Below are 18,990 nucleotides of genomic sequence, written 5' to 3'. Positions count from 1 at the left end.
TTCTATCCCACGGGGCTCAAGGATTAAACTCAGTCAGTTTTAGCAGTGAGTGTCCTTACCCATCTCGGTGTTCCCACTGAGACACAATTCTAAATCTCTCCCCATATGAATTCACAAAATCTTCTAACAACCCCATGGCCAGCACCCCTTGCAGGTCAGAGACGAATGTGCCAAGATCTTGACAAGTCCAAAGTCGCAGACTGAGAGGGGGCAGGGCTCTAGATATTAACAATGTGTGATCATAAAATGCACCTTACAATGAATTAGAAAGCTCTTTAATAGCAGATGGGACCAATCTCCAAGATACGTTGTCACCTGAACACACTCCACGGTGGTAGCTGGAATAAGAAATGTCCTCCACAGTCTCTAGCATTTTAACACTTGTTCCCCTGTTGGTGGTGCTGTTTGGAGGGTTAGTTGGCACAGCCTTGCTGGAGGAAGTAAGTCACTGGAGGTGGGCTGTGAGAGTAAAAAGCCTCTCCTACTTCTAGCTTGCTGTTTCATGCTTTTGGTTTGATGATGTGAGCTCTCTGTCCCTGTCACCATACCTGCTGCCTGCTGTCATGCTGTCCTCATCATCAAGGACTCTAACCCTCAGGAATTGTAAGCCAAAATAAACTCTTTTTTTCTTTCTATAAGTCACCTCGGTCAAATAATGAAGACATAACCATCCTTTGTCTAAGAAGCACAGCAGACGGTCAGAATCTATACGTAAACTCTTCAGTACCCAGACAGCATCTCTGTAAAGGTAACCAAGAGTGCTAAGCAGGAGTTGCCTCTGGGAAGTGGAACTCAGAATCTGGGGGAAGGAAACTCCGGGGAGGGGGCGGGGACGGGGGCGGGGGCAATTTACTGTGACACATTTCCATCTTGTTGACTCTGCAGGAATGAGTATTTCCTATTCCAAAACAAATGAAAACAATGTGTTTTCTTTTCCCCTTAAAATGGTAACTCAGCCCTGGAGTTACCATCTTCCCTGGGAACGGGGTACATTTCACTGTTCACACACAAAGACCTCAGATATGGCTACTGGTGATTGAGCACAGTTCCCCCACCAGGCTCTGGGGAAGAAAGGGAGCTGGAGCTCTGTGGAAAGGGAGCTGGAAAGACGGCCCAAGATGAATAGCATTTACTAAAAAAATAAAAATAAAAATAAATTAAAATAAACGGGGGGGGGGGGGAGAAGGTAAAAAATAGCACTTAACTATTCTTGCAAGTACTCTTCAGCACTTACTGAACTCTTGCAAATTCAGTTCTCAGTACCCACATCATTCATCCCACAACCACCTCTAAGTCCAATTTCAAGGGATCCGATGTCCTCTCTTCTTGCCTCTGAGGTCACCTTCATTCCCTGCACACACCCACACACAGACACATACATGTCTAAACGACTGCAACCCTGCTGATGCAGAATAGCTGTGAGCAGCGAGGCCATCTCTGGCTCAGCTTGCCCAACTCACAATCTTGTGTAAGCAGTAGGAGGATGCACTGGGTTTAGGTGAGAAACTAGAGTACTGAGGCCTAGTTGAGATGGGGGCAGGCAGAGGACAAAACAAGCTTGCGGGTTGCTGCTGAGCCCCTTCTGAGGCTCAGGGGCCTGAGGTGTTGGTGTCTGGGACTCACCATCCAGGGTCTCCACGGAGAGCTGCAGGCCCAGGTTGTGCCGAGGATTGACCACCCAGTGGTTGCTGGTGGCCGTGATGTCAAACACCAGCCAGCCCTCCTCAGAAGCCCAGAGGGTGCGGCTGTCCAGCAAGAAGAGGTCAGACTCCCTGGAGAGAGAAGAGAGAGACACAGGCTTCAGGTTAGGTAGGTCACAGCTCAGCCACCTGACAACCACTCTACCAGATGTCAGGGGACCCCAGCAGGACACAGGACAGGCAGGAATTATGCGGCCTACAAGTTGCTAGGGCAGAAGGTGATGCCAACAAGATCATTTGCCATGTGTGTGGCATCCCACCCAAAGCTCGGTGCACTCTGTGAGAGGTGGAAGGTGGCTGGCTCTCTGGATGAGAGTTGAAGCAATAGATGGATTTGTGGATAGAAGATGGATGGGTAGATATGCAGATGGATAGATTAAGTGAGTAGATTAATAGATAGATGAAAGATGGATGGGTGGGTAGGTAGGTAGGTAAGTGGGTGGAGAGATGAGAGATGGATGAGTGGTTGAGTTGATGGATGGATGGCTAAGTGAATGCATGGACAGATGAGTGGATGTGTAGATGGATCAGTGGATAGATGAATGAATGGATGATAGATGAATTGACAGAGATACAAGATAGACAGATGATGGACAGATGACAAATAGATTGGCGGGTGACAGGTGAATGATGAGAGAGGTAGATGGAAGAATAGAAGAAGGATAGATGCAAATAAAGAGATGGATGGATGGGGTGGATGTGGAGGGATGTGGAAGAGGGATGGGTGGTTAGATGAATACCAACCACCCCATCCTTGCATACAATAGGCAAGGTATTCATAACAGCTCTTGTGGGTCTTTAGTCATCAAGACTCAGCTTCAACATTCTGAGCCCTTTGGTGGTCAACTAAAATACTAGAGCCCCTACGCTGTTCTGGGCACTGGGGTGCAGTGACACCTCTCCAACCTGGACCCTTCCCTGGGCCCCTCACAGCTGCCATCAGCCCTGGAGTTACCATCTTCCCCGGGAACGGGGTACATTTTCACTGTTCACACACAAAGACCTCAGATATGGCTACTGGTGGTTGAGCACAGTTCCCCCACCAGGCTCTGGGGAAGGAAGCCCAGCTAGCTCCTGTCACCGGGTCCTCGAAACAACTGCTGGGCAGACCTCCGTGGGCAGGACTGAGCCGCAGAAGGCAGGCCTGGAGGGACATAGCCTTTGACAAACCAGACTCGTTGCTGTGTGTTCCACTAAGCCAGCAGCCAGAGCCAACACCAGATGCCATTCTGCAAAGAGTCTCTGGTTGCTCCCAATCCCCTCCTCCTCCTAGGCTACTGCTGGCCACCACCAGTCATTAGTCTCACCTATCTCAGACATTTCCAAGTTCTCCCTCCCTGCTGGGAGCCATATACTGAGTGCATTATACAGCTACCAGGCCCATCAATGCCACACACAAGCCAGGGTCTAAGCTGTAACTGGACCATTAGCACTTAGACCCAGAGCCAGCGTTTTCAACTTCTCTTCACTTAGAACCCATTAGCACTGCTCTGGGAGTTCAGGAGAAGCTCAGAAACCAAACAAGGGCACAACCAGACTCAGAGAGCCAGCGCCCAGGCAGATATGAGGAGACCGGTGGTCTCATGGATCAGTCACCAAAGGAATGTTCTGAACCGTTTCTCTCCCTTCTCATTCCTCCAGACAAAAGACAAGACACAGAGAACCTAGGTGGCCTAGGCAAGTCACATGCCCAGGCTCGGAAGTGGTGGGCAGGGCACTCCAGACATGGACAACATCACCAGGACCATAGGTGAAGGCATGGGTGGTCCCCGTGCACACTCCCCAATGCCTGATTTATAAAATGTTGAATTACATCATTGCTCCAGCCAGAGCGCCATGCCTCTTCCCAAACTCATGTTGAAAGCTAATCCACAAAGTGATACTATTAAGAGGTGGGAGCTTTCCAAGGTGGTTAGGCAACGCAGGTGCCGTGGACGAGTCCTCCTGGGAGGTTGCTACGGCGAGCATTGGAACCCCTTTGTGCTTTCTCCCTTCCACTGGGTGAGGACCTAGCCACAAGGTGCCATCTTGAAACAGAGTAATGTCTGCCAGGCAGGTTCCCACCAGCACCTTGACCTCCAGCCTCTGGAATTATGAACATGAATTTCTGCTCTTGTAAGTTTCCCGGTCTCTTTTGGACAATTTGTTACAGCAGCAGAAACAAAGTAAGATGCTACGAATTCTTAAACCAGTAAATCAGCAGCCGGACAAGAGCCTGTGTTGTCCCTTAGGGGGCCAGAGCAAAGTCACTAGAGATCTGCGGCAGTTTGTCCTCTCAGTTACTTATTACGGAGGCGAGAAAACTTCGTTAGGGCCACACGTGGTTTGAAGGACCCTAAGTTTGACTTTGATGTCCAAGCTGGACAATGACAACAACCTAGTCTCCGGTGCTCACTTCCTTCTCATACCCAGATGCCCCTTTCAAGGTGACTGCAGAACTTGTTTGGGGAATATCTTATATAGTTTCCCAAGCTGTGCACAGGGCAATCTGGCTAGTTTCATCTCCCGTTTGCCTGATGGCTTCCCTGGCTCTGGAGAGCTCCCAGGACTGTCAGTGAAGCAGCTCACTACTGTCAGCGGACGGAGGCAAAAAAAAAAAAAAAAAAAAAATGTCACTCTGAGTTGAGGGTGAGACATCTGCTCCAAACACGAGATGAGAAACCTGGGTGGTGGCGCTGCTGGGAAGTCAGATGTGTAGCAAGATGGGAGCAGATGCTGGCACAGGAAACAGTGCCCGTGACCAGGGGACAGAACAAGCCTTCACGCAGGCTGCCCTGCCCATGCATGCTAAGCCTTCTTTCATTAAAGGCCAGGACACTGAGGCCAGATGTGTCAGGCCAGGAGTGACTCATCCCCAGATCTCCAAGAAGGCGGCCACGCCCCATACCCATCTCAGTTTGCAGCTCATCCCAGGCATGCATGGGAAGAGCCACACCTCATCTGAAGGGGCAGGAGTAGGATGGAGGTGCAGAGACTCCTCACCAGGACAGAGGCAGGGTCGAGGGAAGAAGATAGCAGGTACCCACTCAACAGCACAGCCCCAGCTGAGTGGGAAAGCGGAATCCTGGTCCCCCTCATAGCATTGCAATGGAACACCGGTTGCATAATTGAGAGGGCCGTGAGTGGGCCTCTGGGACACTTATTTACCTGCAGCACAACGCTGCCTGCCCAGCCCAGGGGAGTACAGAGGTGAGGAAGGAGCAGGTGGTGGGCCCCCAAGGAACAGACACGCATTCATTCACCTTCACGACTCCTGAAGTCTGGGTACTTTCCAAGCCTGGCACTCTGAACTTCCCCCAGCCCTCAGTCATGGTAGATGTCACTCCCACGTTGGGTGTGGTGGCACACTCTGTAATCCCAGCACTGGGAAGGCCGACGCACGAGTGCTACAAGTCTGATCTATGTAATGAGTTCCAGGCAGTAGGTACGGTTCACATTTTCACACACACGGGCATGGGGACACGGTGTCATTGCCCCAAGGCAAGCCTTATACACAGTGGAACTAGGTGTGGCAAAGGAAATCTAGTTTAAGAGCTGCTCTCTCTAACCCCATTCTCTGACCCCCCAGGTCACATCGCAGCAGGGAGGGAGGGAGATACAGGCCTGCTATCCTCCCTGAACCGTGTGGGACGGGGAGAGGAGGGTAGGATCCAGGAAGGTGAATGGAGAAGGCAGGACAGCTCATTTTCAGCCTTGGTGTCTTCCTGGGTAAAATGAGGACAGTGTCATCTTGGATGACATTTGGGAAGACCAAGCACACACTTGCCGTGTTCCAGAGACACACACTGTGTTCTGGAGACACACACCGTGCCAGTTACGGCAGGATTGGTGGATTCTCTCCGCTGTGCTGTAGGAGACCTAGGGCGGGGCCACTCTAAGGCCCCAGAGGTCAGGGCTTGCTTGAGAATCTCCACCACAAAGGCCTCCATCTGTGCAAAGACTATCAACTGAGGACTTCACACGTGTGCAAGGCACTCACAGCTGTGCAAGAATCTCCAAATATGACCAACCACCCCTCCTGTCTGCATCCAGGACCCACTCCCTCATACAGCAGAGGAGGCTAGTCTCCATCTTTGATGTCTAGGCTGATTGTGTGACCTGCAACAGGTCCCTGTGGGAACAAGGTCCAGCCAGGGCCAGGCCTAGAGAATCTGAGTACCTTCTGGATTTGAGCCCTGGAAATTGAATCACCAAGTCAGCCAACCTTACTGCACTGAGGGCAGGGAACTGTGTGTGTGTGTGTGTGTGTGTGTGTGTGTGTGTGTGTGAGAGAGACAGGACCTTCCTGTGCTGGATAGTCTCTCATCAACTTGACTCAAGCTAAAGTCATCTGAGAGGAGGAAACCTCAATTAAGAAAATGGCTCCATAAGATCAAGCTGTACAAAAGCCTGTAAGGCATTTTTTTAAAGGAATGATTACTGTGGTGGTGGGAGCCCAGCCCATTATGGGTGGGGCCATCATCCCTGGGCTGGTGGTCCTGGGTTCTATAAGAAAGCAGGCTGAGCAAGCCATAAGGAGCAAGGCAGTAAGTAGAACCCTTCCATGGCCTCTGTATCAGCTCCTGCCCCCAGGTTTCTGTCCTGTTTGAGTTCCTGCCTTGACTTCCTCCAACAATGAACAATGATATGGAAATGTAAGCCAAATAAACCCTCTTCTCCCCAACTTGCCTTTGGTCATAGTGCTTCATGGTAGCAACAGTGACCCTGACTCCGACGCCTCCTGAACAGGGAGAAAGGGACCGATCAGCCGGAGGGTCTGGCAAAGCGAGTGTATTAACTACTTTCTGTTATTGTGATAAACGCCTTGACCAGAGGCAACTTAAACAGAAGAGAATTCATTTTAGCCATGTGTCCAGAGAGCAGAGTCCATCCATAATGACAGGGAGGACACGGTATCAATCAAAAGCAAGGCTGCGAGAGGCTGGCAGGATCACGGTTCAATCACGCGCAGAAAGCAGAGCTAGAGAACAGGAGGCAGAGTGAGGCTAGAAACCCTCAAAGCCCGCCCCCAGCGATGCACTTCCTCCAGCAAGCCTGTACCTCCTAAAAGTGCCACACCCTCCCCAAACAGCATCACCAGCTGGCGACTAAGTCTTCTTATCTGAGAGCCTATGGGAGACATTTCTCCTTCAAACCACCACTGCAAGGGAGGAAGAGACCAAGCCATCCCAGGTAAGGCCTCAGCCTGGACATCTCAGCTCCCAGCGTCTGGTGGCCCCAGACGGCCCCAGGAGCAGAACCGCCCGGGTAAGCACTTTGTTCCTAAGCAGCAGGATGGCTGTGGTCTTAAGCCACTCTCTGTGGATGGTGAGTTCCAGAGAAAGATAACCCAGACAGCACTCATGATGCACATCACAGAAAAACTGAAAACTATCTTCCAAGGGGACTTCTTAAAACACTACAGTATGTCCAGGGCAAAAGAGCACTCCATGGCCGCTTCAAGGAACCACATAAACCTACTTGGTGGCAAAGGAAAATAGACACTGACCAAAAGGTATACAGAACAGAATGTGTGATATGTAAATATCTGGGGATGCGTTCTGATTTTTAAAAAGAAGAAAGAAAGATAAAGTAAGATTAAACCTCAAGTATGCACTGGAGAAATTAAAGAATAGAGTATCCACCCCATCTTCACACGATTTAGTGTTGTTTTACAAAATCAACAAACAGTAGGGCTGGAGAGATGGCTCAGCCCTTAAAGGCTAGGCTCACAACCAAAATCAACAGCAATTCCTTCTTATTCAAGCTGGTCAAGAAAGCGGAAGACAAGTTCCAAGCCTACACGGCCTCAGAGGACCAACGCAGCTGATTTTGATAGGCTGTTCTCTGAAGATGGCCAAACAGCCAGTGGACACACAAAAAAGGAGATTCAGTTGCATTAGCTGCCAGAGAAAAGCAAACGAAAACTAAAGTGGGTAAAGGTGCTTGCTGCCAAGCCTGATGACCGGAGTTCAATTCCCAGAATCCACAGGGTAGAGAGAGGAGCCCCAGGTTGTCCTCTGCAAATGAACAAACAAATGTAAAAGATACAAAGAACAAGGGAGATGGCTCAGTCAGCAAAGTGCTTGCAGTGCAAGCATGAGGAGGACACGAGTTCAAATCCCCAGCATCTTTGCGGGGGAGAGGGGAACAAAACCAAAAACTGAGTGTGGCAATGCTTGGAAGGCAGAGACAGGAGGATCCCTGGGGCTTGGTTGGCAGCCAGCCTAGCTGAATGGGTGAGCTCCAGGTTTGAAGGTGGACCGCATTCCTGACATGACGGCTGGTTTCAAACCCTGCCGTCCAAACACATGCACATGCACACCTCGCCCCATACATGAACTCATGGGAACATGTGCGCACACACACACACTCTCTCACACACACAAACTGGCTAGACATGGGACTTTGTGTCCCACTTCCCTCTCCATGCCGGTTTTTTTGTTGTTGTTGTTTTGTTTTGTTTTTCTGGAGTGAGTGAGCTTAAACAGACCTTGTGCCCGCTGTCACACCTACTACGTGCTATATGGGCAGCTAGCTGCCCTGCCGGGTCCAGAAGACAATGTCTCTTTGTAGTCATCCACTACCACCTCTGGCTCTTACACTCTTTCATCGATGACCCCTGAGTCTGGGGCGAGTACGTGTCCGTGTGGTGTGTATGTGTGTGTGATAGAGATGTCCCATTTAAGGCTGAGCATCCCATGGTCTGTTAATCACCATCTACTGCAAAAATAAACTTCTCTGATGAGCGCTGAGAGATGCTATCTTTTTAAATTAATAAAACTCAAGGGTGAGGGTGTACAGTCCTCGGCACAGCGTCTCCTGCAGGAATAACTTCCTAAAGTTTGCAGCCCTCACACAGGAGACCTGCTTGTGTGCTCTCTACACACACACACACACACACACACACACACACACACACGCACGCACGCACGCACGCACGCACGCACACACACATGCATGCACATGCCCATATACACGCCCAGCATCAAGACACAGGTCACCTTCTTCCCCAGAAATCGAGGTTTCCGCAGAGCCCTGCTCTGAGAGGCGTGAACCCAGGCTGACCCTGATGCTGGCCCTGTGGTGTTAATAATTAACCACCTGCCTGTGAACTGCAAGCTGCTGGATCTGGTGCACCTCCTCCCAAGGAAACCTGCAAACGGCAGAAACCTAAGCCTGGAGGGGAAGTGGGCGGAGGCGCCCTCTGCACGTACATCAGGACTCTCAATACACCCTCCCCTGGAAAGTTCTGCCACCACGGAAAGTGGGTATTTTAGATCTCCAGTGTGGGAGGGTGAAGAGTCCTGTCTGGGACTTCTGGCTACTCTGAGGCTATTTCTAGTCTTCCATCCCCAGGGGCCTTCAACCATTCCCCTGGAGATTGCCACATGCCCTCATGTCAAGACCACCAAGGGTAGTCTTTTCCTGAAAAAGGGGGGAGGCAGGGAGCCCTCTGGAAAATCTGAGGGCACTTAGCCACAAGTGAAGGCCTATTTCAGAGCCGGGTCCCCAGCCTTGAGGAACGTGCCTTACTTGACTCCTGCCAAAAGGTCCAGCACTCAGTGTCTTGAGAGTCCAGGAGAACCTTGGAGTCCCTGCAGGACATCTGAGTTGCAGCTGAAGATGAGAGTGTCTGTGTCGATGCTGCTGCTGGTGGCTGGATGGGAGGGAGGATCCAAGTGACAGCCACAGCCTTAGGTGATGTCTAAAAGTATTCTCAAAGTCACACACGGTGGTGGAGGCCTATGATCCCAACTATCTGGACAGTTTCAAGTTCAAGGCCAGCCTGGGCAACTAGGCTAGACTCTGCTTCAAAATAAAAATGAGAGAGAGACAGATAGTGGTGGGAACAGAACAGAAAGAGAGAGGGGTTCCCAACACCAAGGCCTGAGACTCAGCTGGAGCTCCCTCAGGGAACCTCAGGCACAGTGTACCACCTGCAGGGACCCCCAGGCATAGCCCGCCACTTGCAGGGAGCAGACTCATGCTGCAGATTGAAAAGGATGGCCCCTGGAATTTCCCAGGATCTCTCCAAGAAGCCTTAGCACCCAAGCAGGCACCTGTCACTCTCACCCAACCTCTCTGCCTCCTATGAGGCAGGTACAAGAGCCATCCCCTACACAGCAGTGGAAGTGACTGGCTGCCTGCTGGGTAAGTGCCCCAGGCTGTTACAGAGAAGCACTTTGGGCAAGGACAATGCCAGCCAGGTATCACATAGGAGGTGACAGGAAGTGACGGGAGATGACAGGAGAGGATGCAATAGGCTTAGGATTGAATGGCTCCACCACCAAACAAAACAGAATGAACTTGAAATAACAGGAAAACAAAATAATAGGCCCTCAGAAGTCCTGAGTGCAGGGCCAAAACCTGAGTGGACCAACTTATATGGCAGAAGGGGTCCAAAGACAGAAGAAATGAGGGACATCTGAACTGAGGCAATTTTCCAGGATGGTCCTGGTGGTTCAAAATCACCAAAAAGTCACTGTGAGTAAAACGAGAATGCAGAGTCAGACATCATCGTGATGTGACTGTGGGTGGAGTACCCCCCAACCAAGAAATAGAATAGGAACTGAGTTCTCCCCTGGAGTCCAACTCAGACATCTGGTGTCTTCTTCTACAGTTTGCCACCTTAGTTTCTGAGACAGGGTCTCTCTGTGAACCTGGAGCCCTCATGTTCAGGCTTGACCAGGACAGCTAGTCAGCAAGAGCCCCTGGATATACCTGTTTCCGCCCTCTACACTGATTCACATCACTGTGCCCTACTTAAAACAAAATGCAGAGTCTCCCTGTGTAGACCAGGCTGGCCTTGAGTTCACAGAGATCCACCTGCCTCTACCCCCTGAATGCAGAGATTCAGGTGTGGCCACTGTGCCCGCAGTTCCCCGCTTTCATGTGTGTGGCGAGCATCCAGGCCTTTATGCTTATCTGCTTTGCCACAAAGCTATCACTTCAGTCCTAAAATTTGTGTCTTAAGCCATTAAATGTATAGTCCCTTATTGCAGCAATCCAGTTATCATCAGGGGACACCTTGCCTTATGGAATACTTATGTCAGAGCTGGGGACAATGGTAGCCAGAATGGGGGTCCGAGGACCAGAGGCCAGGGCAGCAGTGCACAAACTGGGTCACCGAAAGGCTGACAAAGCATCCAGAAGTAAAGGGCTATGGAAGAGCAAAAGAAAAGCACAAGACTTGTGGGGGAACCCCACAAGGGGACACCCCAGAAGGGCAAGAGAAGAATGAACACCAACAATACAGCTAAGATGGCTGGGACAAGTGTTTCTGACAGGGGAAAAGACAGTGCGAAAAATGTAAGAGACCGGTGAGGAGAAGATGCGGGTGGCTGTGCGGACAGAGGTGGCTGGACCACAGCCTGCAGACTGCTGGTTACCATAAGTCAGATGCTAAGAGCTGGAGAATGGAGAACATATCGGGAGGCAGAATCTTTGCCAGTTACCCTTCCACCCCTCCCTGCCCTCCACACCTTCACCCTGCTGGGTGTGGGAGGAGAGAAAGCGAGAGAACGAACACGGCAGGGAGAGAGAAACCCAGAGAGTGAACAGAGCTTTCCCAGGCTAGCATGATGTCATGTGGGTAGAGCCTTCATGAGTCAGGAGAGAAGGCACTTGGATCCTGCACCTGGAGCCAGCCCAGCATGCACGCTCCAGGCCGCAGGGAGGCCCAGGAGGCAGATCAAAGTCCTGAGACAGAGTTGGCCCTGCAGGGTCGGGTCAGCAGGCGCCTGGAGCTGCCCACCTCAGTGTTAGGAAATGCCCTGCTTTTCCAGCAAGGGCCTAAATGGTCCTGGCGTCCCTGAGACTGGCCGATGAAGTCAGAGAGGCCGATGCTTTTTATAAACCACTTTCTTGAGGCCTTACACATCCAGGAAGACCAGAATTAAGTCGTTTGGGAGAAAGGTGGAAAAACATGAAAAGCCGCAACACCTCCTACCACAGAATGAGTTGGGGCCACCCACGGCCTTCCCATCCACTCCAGGACTGGCAGGCTGCCCACCGAGGAAGCCCACCAGGCATCCGTGGACGGCCTGGGACATCCTGCACCGAAGCCAGAAGGGTTGTGCCTTTGCAGGCAGGGAACAAGCAGCCATTCATGTTCAGGGCTTCAAGAGCCCGCCCACAAGAAGATGGGTTTGAAACTTATCAGGGTATCCAAAGTGCAGCTCGTTAGTGGAGGGCCAACAGCCAAAAGGGCTCTGCAGTAAAATATGCACACCGACCTTCAGAGACATCAAACTGTATGCTCGTGCATTAAAGGCTCTTCATGCCACCAAGCATGAAGACCTGAGTTCAATCTTCAGGACCCACAATAGGAGAGAACTGACTCCTGCAAATTGTCCCCTGATCATACACACAGACACACACATACTACACACACACACACACACACACACACACACATATATATATAATGAATATGCAGGTTAAAAGATTAAAGCAAAAAGTTAAAGTTTTTCAGATTTCACAAGTGTCACCAGAAATGATTAGATTGGATTCCCAATTCCCTGGGGCCTTTGCCCATTGGTGCTACTCTGAGCCCCTTGGATGCTGACTCCCAAATCCCAGGATGATCATCCATATTGACTAAAGAGAGGCCCTGGGCACCTCCTCCCACTTCCCACAGGGACCCTGGCTGGTGTCATAGACTTGGAAACTGGGGGCGGTGGCTGCCCACTCATTCCCTCCTGGTGAGATCCACTTGGACACAGTGCAAGAACTGAGCCACACTGTTCATCTGGTGACACACCGAACATCGTCACAGTGAGACAGCGAGACCTTAGGAGGTCCCCCAGAAACTGTGAGGGGCCCTGTGGAATTTCTGAGTCATCTTGCTAAGTTCCCTTGATGGACCCCTGACTGCGGCTGGGCAAAGGTGGCTGTTTCCAGACTTCCCTGGTCACGGCATTTCCTCCAGCCCCCAGCTCTAGACTGAAATAGGACGAGGAAGCCTCCGTCTCCTCACGAACACTCAAGACATCAACAAGCCAACACTGACAGCTTTCCCACCACATCATCTTTCCAACCTTAAGGGAAAAAAAAAAAAAAAAAAAAAACACACACACACACACAGATTCCAAAACCCAGAGACCAAAAGGGAAGGGGGATGATAGTGTAACAAGAAAATGAACTTGACAGTGGCGGTCCGTGGAACTGCAGACGGAGGCAAGCAATGCCAAGCCTGTGGAAGGCAGGCTGTGCCCTGAACTAAGCCTCTCCACAGTGTACAGACAGTCCAGGCTTATCTCACCCTCAAAGACAGACATTCCCACTATTCGGAGTGTGAACTGAGGCTGCTGAGGGTGGCAACCTTACTTTTGCAAGTCAACACTCCTCTTGGTCTGTCCAACGTAAATCATGAGGCGTTGACAGATTAAACAACTGATTTATGCAAATGAATGTTATCAGCTATCAATCACATTAAGTCTGGAACACACGGACATGTGGGTGTATCAAAAACCACCTCAGAGAGAAAAAAAAAGAGAGAGAGAGAGATGGATCAGTTAGCACTGGGACCTGAGCACAATTCACCAGTGCCCACTGAGGAGACAGATCTCTGGGCCTCACTGGCTGCCCAGGCTAGCCTACGTAGTGAGCAATAGGCTACTACACCAAAAAACAAAAAAGAAAAATGGATGGTACCTGTGGGTTGTCCTGGCTTCAACACACAAGTACACACACACACACCTATACACAAACATGCATATACATGAGTAGACACAAAACCCCATCACAGTTAACAGACTCGTTAGTTTCTCAGACATTAATAAGGTCAACAAATGATGCACCTGCTTCACCTGGATCATGCAAAGTACGGGGCACTGGGCCAGCCAGATGGCTTGGCAGGTAAAGAAAGGCATTTGCCTCCAAGCCTAACAACCGCGTACGAAGACCACGGAATCCTTGGCGGCTTAAGGCACTGGTCACCAAGCGTGATGACCTGAGTCTGATCCCCAGGACCCACAGTAGGAAAGAACTAACTACTCCAGAGGCCGCGAGGAACACTGTTTACTAGCTTGTGGCATTTCAGAAATGCAGCAGCCAGGGAGAGTCTGGAAAGATCTGCTTGTGGGCCACCAGCCGCAGTCAAGGGTCCATCAAGAGGACACCGAGCTGACTCAGAAGCTCCATGGGGCTCGCCAGTTTCCTAGGGGAAGGGCTCCTAAGGTCTCAATGCCTCACTGTGGTGATGTTCAATGTGTCACCGGATGAAGTGTGGTTCAGTCCTTGTGTCCAAGTGGATCTCACCAGGCGGAAGGGATCTGACAGACACCCCACCCCTGGATAAGTATATAGTTATCCAGTGGCTTACGCATCCGCACACCAAGGAAATGGATGCCGCTTGCGAATGTCCTTCAGCAAACACGAACCTGCACTGCTGTGTTGCTGACAGGGTGCTTGTGACCATTCCCAAGCTTAAGATTCTCCACAGCTAAGGCAAATGGGAGCTCCAGGAAGCAAGGCGAGGGACCAGAGGGAGCAAGGAAAAGGGGTAGCCCAGAAAAGGGGTTCATACTTAGATACTTGCCAAGGGTCGAGAGCCAGGAAGACACTGAACCTCCAGGCAAGCAGGGCTCTGCTCGCCCTGTGGGACACACTTTCAGCTTCTGTCACTTGTGAGAGACTGCACAGAGGCAGACCTTCAGTCAAGGGCTTCAGTGCAAGTGGTTTTGAGATGCCCTGTCAGGACCCACATGGAGGTACAGAAAAAGGTACAGCACCTGGTCCCAGACCTGAGTGACAGATGTGCCTTGCAGGTCCTTCCCATCATCAACTGAATGCAAATGTCAAGAGCTACTAAGACCCAGGAGCTTAGAGGGCTGGCCTGATACGCTGGCTTTCTGCTCAGGAGAGTAGGGCCCCACACACATCATATAAGCCCGTGTTCAGTGAAATCCTCAATACACTTTAGCTAGGTTTTTATGAGCTAGAGATAAAGCCCCGTGGAAGCAAGCAAGAATACAATTCCCAGCCACATTCCCCACTCCTACTTTAATACTTGTTTTGCTTGTTGTTTTATTTAAAGACAGGGTCTCACTCTGTTATCCTGGCTGGCTTGGAAGTCTCTGTGTAGACAAGGCTGGCCTTGAACTTGTGATCACCCTCCTGCCTCTCTGCCTTTTCAGGACTGGGGTTACAGATGGCATCTTAACACATTTACAGAATTTTTCTCGATCTGTGAGACTAGACCTGAGAGCATGTATTAACAAGAGTAAATGCCTCTGGGTCTCCAAACAGCAGGGTTAGAACCGAGAATCTGGATTCCTCCCTCTAATCTAGGTAGGATTCTGTGGACAGGTGGATTCATTCAGGATCCGTGGGCAGTGGGAGCCAGGTGGCAAGGCAAGCGAAGGGAGGTATGAGCAAGCTGAAGGGGAGGTCAGCATGAAGTCAGGGGGTTGAGGTACTTCCCACTTCAAGTATGGCCACCTCTGGAGGTGTCCAAAGGGGCTAGCACCCCTGGACCTTCCCACCTGGGAACCTAGGCCCCGGAAGTCTCCCTGTTGGCTCTTTGTGAACTGGAATCCACACCCCACTTGGGCCACTCTAACCCTATAGAACAAAATCCACAGGCTATTCTGGTTCTTCACCTGGGTGCTGTGAGGTGTGGCCAGCATCTTGTGTATGGAGGCTGGAGAGGCTACCGAAATCAACCCTCCCCACAAAAGGGCCAAGAGCCCACGGCACCAAAGCTAGGAGCCCTGCCTGAAATGATGTCCTACAGAAGCAGAAGTGTAAATACTGCGGGAAGGGTATGTGACTTTGTCTCTGAATCCCCAGCAGGGAAGTGGACCACAACTAGCCCCTGGGAACCCTGTACCGGCAGCATCCTCCCCTCCTGGCCCCACTCCCTACATTCCTATGGGTCTCTCCTAGAAACCTGTCACAAACCCTCATTTCAGGGGCTGGCAAGCTGGAGTTTAGGAGGGTGCTGGGGACCCAGTCCAGATCCTTATGCTTTCACAGCAAGCCAGGCAAAGCAACGCACCTATAATTCCAGTGCTGAGGACGCAGAGACAAGGGGCCCCTGGGGCTTACTGGCTGGCCAGTTTAGCCAAACTGCAGACTCGGTGAAAGACCCTATCTCAAAAATGAAAGTGGACAGTGACTGAGGACGACACCTAACGTTGTTCTTTGGCTTATGCTCTCTCTCTCTCACACACACACATGTACACACACGCACACTCACTTTACAGTTGGCCCTGGAGAAACCTTTACCTGAGACCAGGGTCTTCCCTGGCTGGCGGCTTCACTAGGTCAGCAATGGCTGTTTCCCTTTCGCGCAGCTGCACTGAGGATTGCAGGAAGGAGTGCTGTGATCCATTAGTCATGCCTGCCTTGGATCCCAGAGGGAGACTAGTTCAGAGCATGCTAGAATAGAGGCCAAATGTCAGCTTTTCTCCTTCCATCCTTGAAGCAGCAAATGCAAGCCAAGGGCAAAGAGGATGGCACTAATGGGGACGACAGTAGGAAGAGAAAGAAACCAGAGTTTGAAAAAGCCTTGGACATTCGCTGCTTCTGACCCGTGTTTGAGATAGCAGGGGCCTTTGTGGAATTAGTCGACCACTTAGAAACAATGCTTTTCCGGGGCACCTGTTTCCCTCATCCTCACAGAGTTAGCATCTGAGAAGGCATCTGTTATCCCGGCTACGGAGGACCGCTTACAACCAAACTGAAAAATATTAATTCCCTTTGTTTCCTGCCAAGAAGGCTAAAGCAATTACAGGCCCTGATATGAAACACATATGTTAATACATTTGGAAAAATGAGTTCCTATAGGCAAGCAGAGGTCCCAGTCCAAGAATGGAGTGCTTTTGGAATTAAAGTGTCTGATCAAGTTATCCAGACAGACCGGATCCTAAAGCCCAATGTCCCCAGATGTACTGCAAGCATCAAGAACCCAGGACCCCGGCACAGGCTGCCATTTCCCCATCACTGTCAATGAGAGTCCACCAACCCCCTGGACACCCCGGCAGCCCCCAGCTCTGCATAATATAATTACAATCATCACAGCAGAGCTCGCGGAGAATCGAACGCAGTATAATTACAGGCAATTTTCACTTTTTGGAAATTGCGCTCAGATGCCGAGTTAAAATTGAAAACAAGGCAGTGCGAGCAGGCGAAGTGTGCTGGGTGGACCGGCTGGGCCACGAGCAGATGCAGCTTGCACTGAGGCATGGGGCAGGTACCTGTGGGCATGTCCCCCTGGTGGCACAACACCTCCATGCAAGAGACCCTTGCCCTGCAGCAGGAGGCCAGACCATTCCTGCAGTGGGCATCCTAGAGTGCCTACTGTATACAGGAAGCCTCTGCAGCCACCACTCGGAATTCAGGCAACCAGGCTCTGCCAGGATAACAGGCTGCCAAGTCCACAAAGTTGTGAAAGCGAAGGTGGCTGCATGTGGCAGCCTGGGACTCCTCACGACATCGCTAAGACAGACTAGGAAGGTAGTTTGTCCTCTCTGCCTCAGTTTCCCAGGTGGAGTTCTAGTTGACTTACTACCTAGTTCACAGAGTTGTGTGAAGAGAATGGACAAGTTGCTCCCACAAGCTCTCACATTGAGTCACATTCCTCGGTTTTTTGCAAAATGGGTGAGGAGGAAACCTCTCCTCCTTCTGGCTTCTGGCACAGATGTAAATTACTGGGAAAATGAGGCTGAGGGTCGTATCTCAAACCTGCCTAGATCTATCCAGCAGTAAGGAACAGCCCTCCCCATGCACAGGTCTGCAATAATGCTGGGCCTCACCAGGGACCCCTCCCCGGGGCTGATTCCATGTAATTCAGTACAGAGAAAGGTCTGAGAAAATAAGAGGTCCCTGCCAAGCCCACTGCTGAGCCCCCAGAATTCCCTATCACAAGTGCCCCATAGATACACCCTGTTAACACTGACACCCGGCTGCCACCACCCAGTCCCCAAGAAGCCAGGCTGTGGATGAATGATGGAGGGAAGGAACAGGCACACAGATCAAAACAGCCGCCAAAGCCCACCAGCTAGCCTCAGACCGCAGGACAGGAAGCCAGTGGGCATTTGGCTCCAGGACACAGGACAGGACCGGCTGACTGCCTTTCCAGAACTAACTAGATTGGACACAGTGGCTTGCTGTCCCGGCCTGCTGGGTGGCATTGAATGCAAGCCTTTGCCAGAGTGATCCTTGCAAATTACTGAGGGGTCCCTGAGGGGCCAAGCAGCGCCAAGGACCATACCTTGCCCGAGGCTCAGAGCTGGGGTCTGGAGTGGCGCCCAGGGAAAGGGGCCTCAGGGAGAGGGCCCAGATGGTCCTAACCTAGGCTTTTCATGGCTCTTGCCTACAATCTTCCATGACAGCACTGGTCCAAAGCTATCTAGTGCTCACTGCGAAGGGAGCTCAAATCCAAGCTTATACCCTGGGACTGAGGGGTAGCAGCAAGAAGTAGATGCCAGGAGACACAAAAAACCGGCACATAGGTCTTTAGTAGCTGAAAGCTTCAGGCAGGATCCCGACTCTCAGCTAGTCCCTTCCCCATGCTAGTGAGATGGATAGTCAGAATCTGAGACACAAGAAGGTCTCTGTCCTGTGAGAAGAACAGTCTACAAAAGAACAAGCTACTGGCAGTTAGGGCTGAAGCAAGAATGACCAATGTTCTTATCTGACAGGCTAGTCAACCAAGACCGGACATAGGGATGGCAACCACCTGCTCAGAGCCTGGCACCTGGAACACATGGGCTATCTCAAGAAATGTCAACACCCAGCTCAGTGCACCCACACTGGCAGCTTTAATGAATCTTGATCAACGGAAATTATAATAAAGCATAGCCACGGTTGAGAATCTCACTGCACCTCAGAAGGCAAAGTGTTGGAGCTGGGGAGGAGGGTGGTCTCAGAGACCTGGGTTCAAGTCCCCACTTTGCCACTTCCTGACTGTGTGACCTCAGCTGAGCCACCCAGTCTGTGGAAGGAGGAGTAACACTGAAAAGGCCCATTGTGGAGGTGGAACAGCCACCTCACTACTGCAAATAGCAAACACCAAAATCCTTGTGCTGGTGACGTCTCTGCTCTGTGCCTATGACCTCAGCCTGAACACAGCTGTATAAAAGCCTTCCTGAGCCTACAACCAAAGTGGTAGCCACCTGAAAGTCCTCTCAGTGACATGGTGAAGCGAGGTGCCATCCCAGGGGCCACCTTGAGACCACTGTGGGGTATGAAGACTGGGTGCCCTTTCTCTTGCCCTCAGCCCCAGAAAACCTCTGCAGCAATGCCCTGTGGTCCTCCATATGTGTCCTGTGGTCCTCCGTGTGTGCCCTGAGGTGCTCTG

At 51.2% G+C, this 18,990-nt stretch overlaps 1 protein-coding gene across 1 annotated transcript in view; it reads right to left on the bottom strand.

Moving 5' to 3' along the window:
• Bmp7 (bone morphogenetic protein 7) overlaps window positions 1-18,990 on the bottom strand; it is a 73,467-nt gene that overhangs the window by 24,469 nt on the left and 30,008 nt on the right. Inside the window, exon 3 of the mRNA XM_021650101.2 lies at window positions 1,624-1,772. Coding sequence (XP_021505776.1) covers window positions 1,624-1,772 — 149 coding nt within the window. The remainder of the gene's footprint in view (window positions 1-1,623; window positions 1,773-18,990) is intronic.

The sequence above is a fragment of the Meriones unguiculatus genome, chromosome 4, assembly GCF_030254825.1.
Source record: "Meriones unguiculatus strain TT.TT164.6M chromosome 4, Bangor_MerUng_6.1, whole genome shotgun sequence".
Taxonomy (NCBI): Eukaryota; Metazoa; Chordata; class Mammalia; order Rodentia; family Muridae; genus Meriones; species Meriones unguiculatus.
This window is presented reverse-complemented; position numbering and strand designations above follow the sequence as displayed.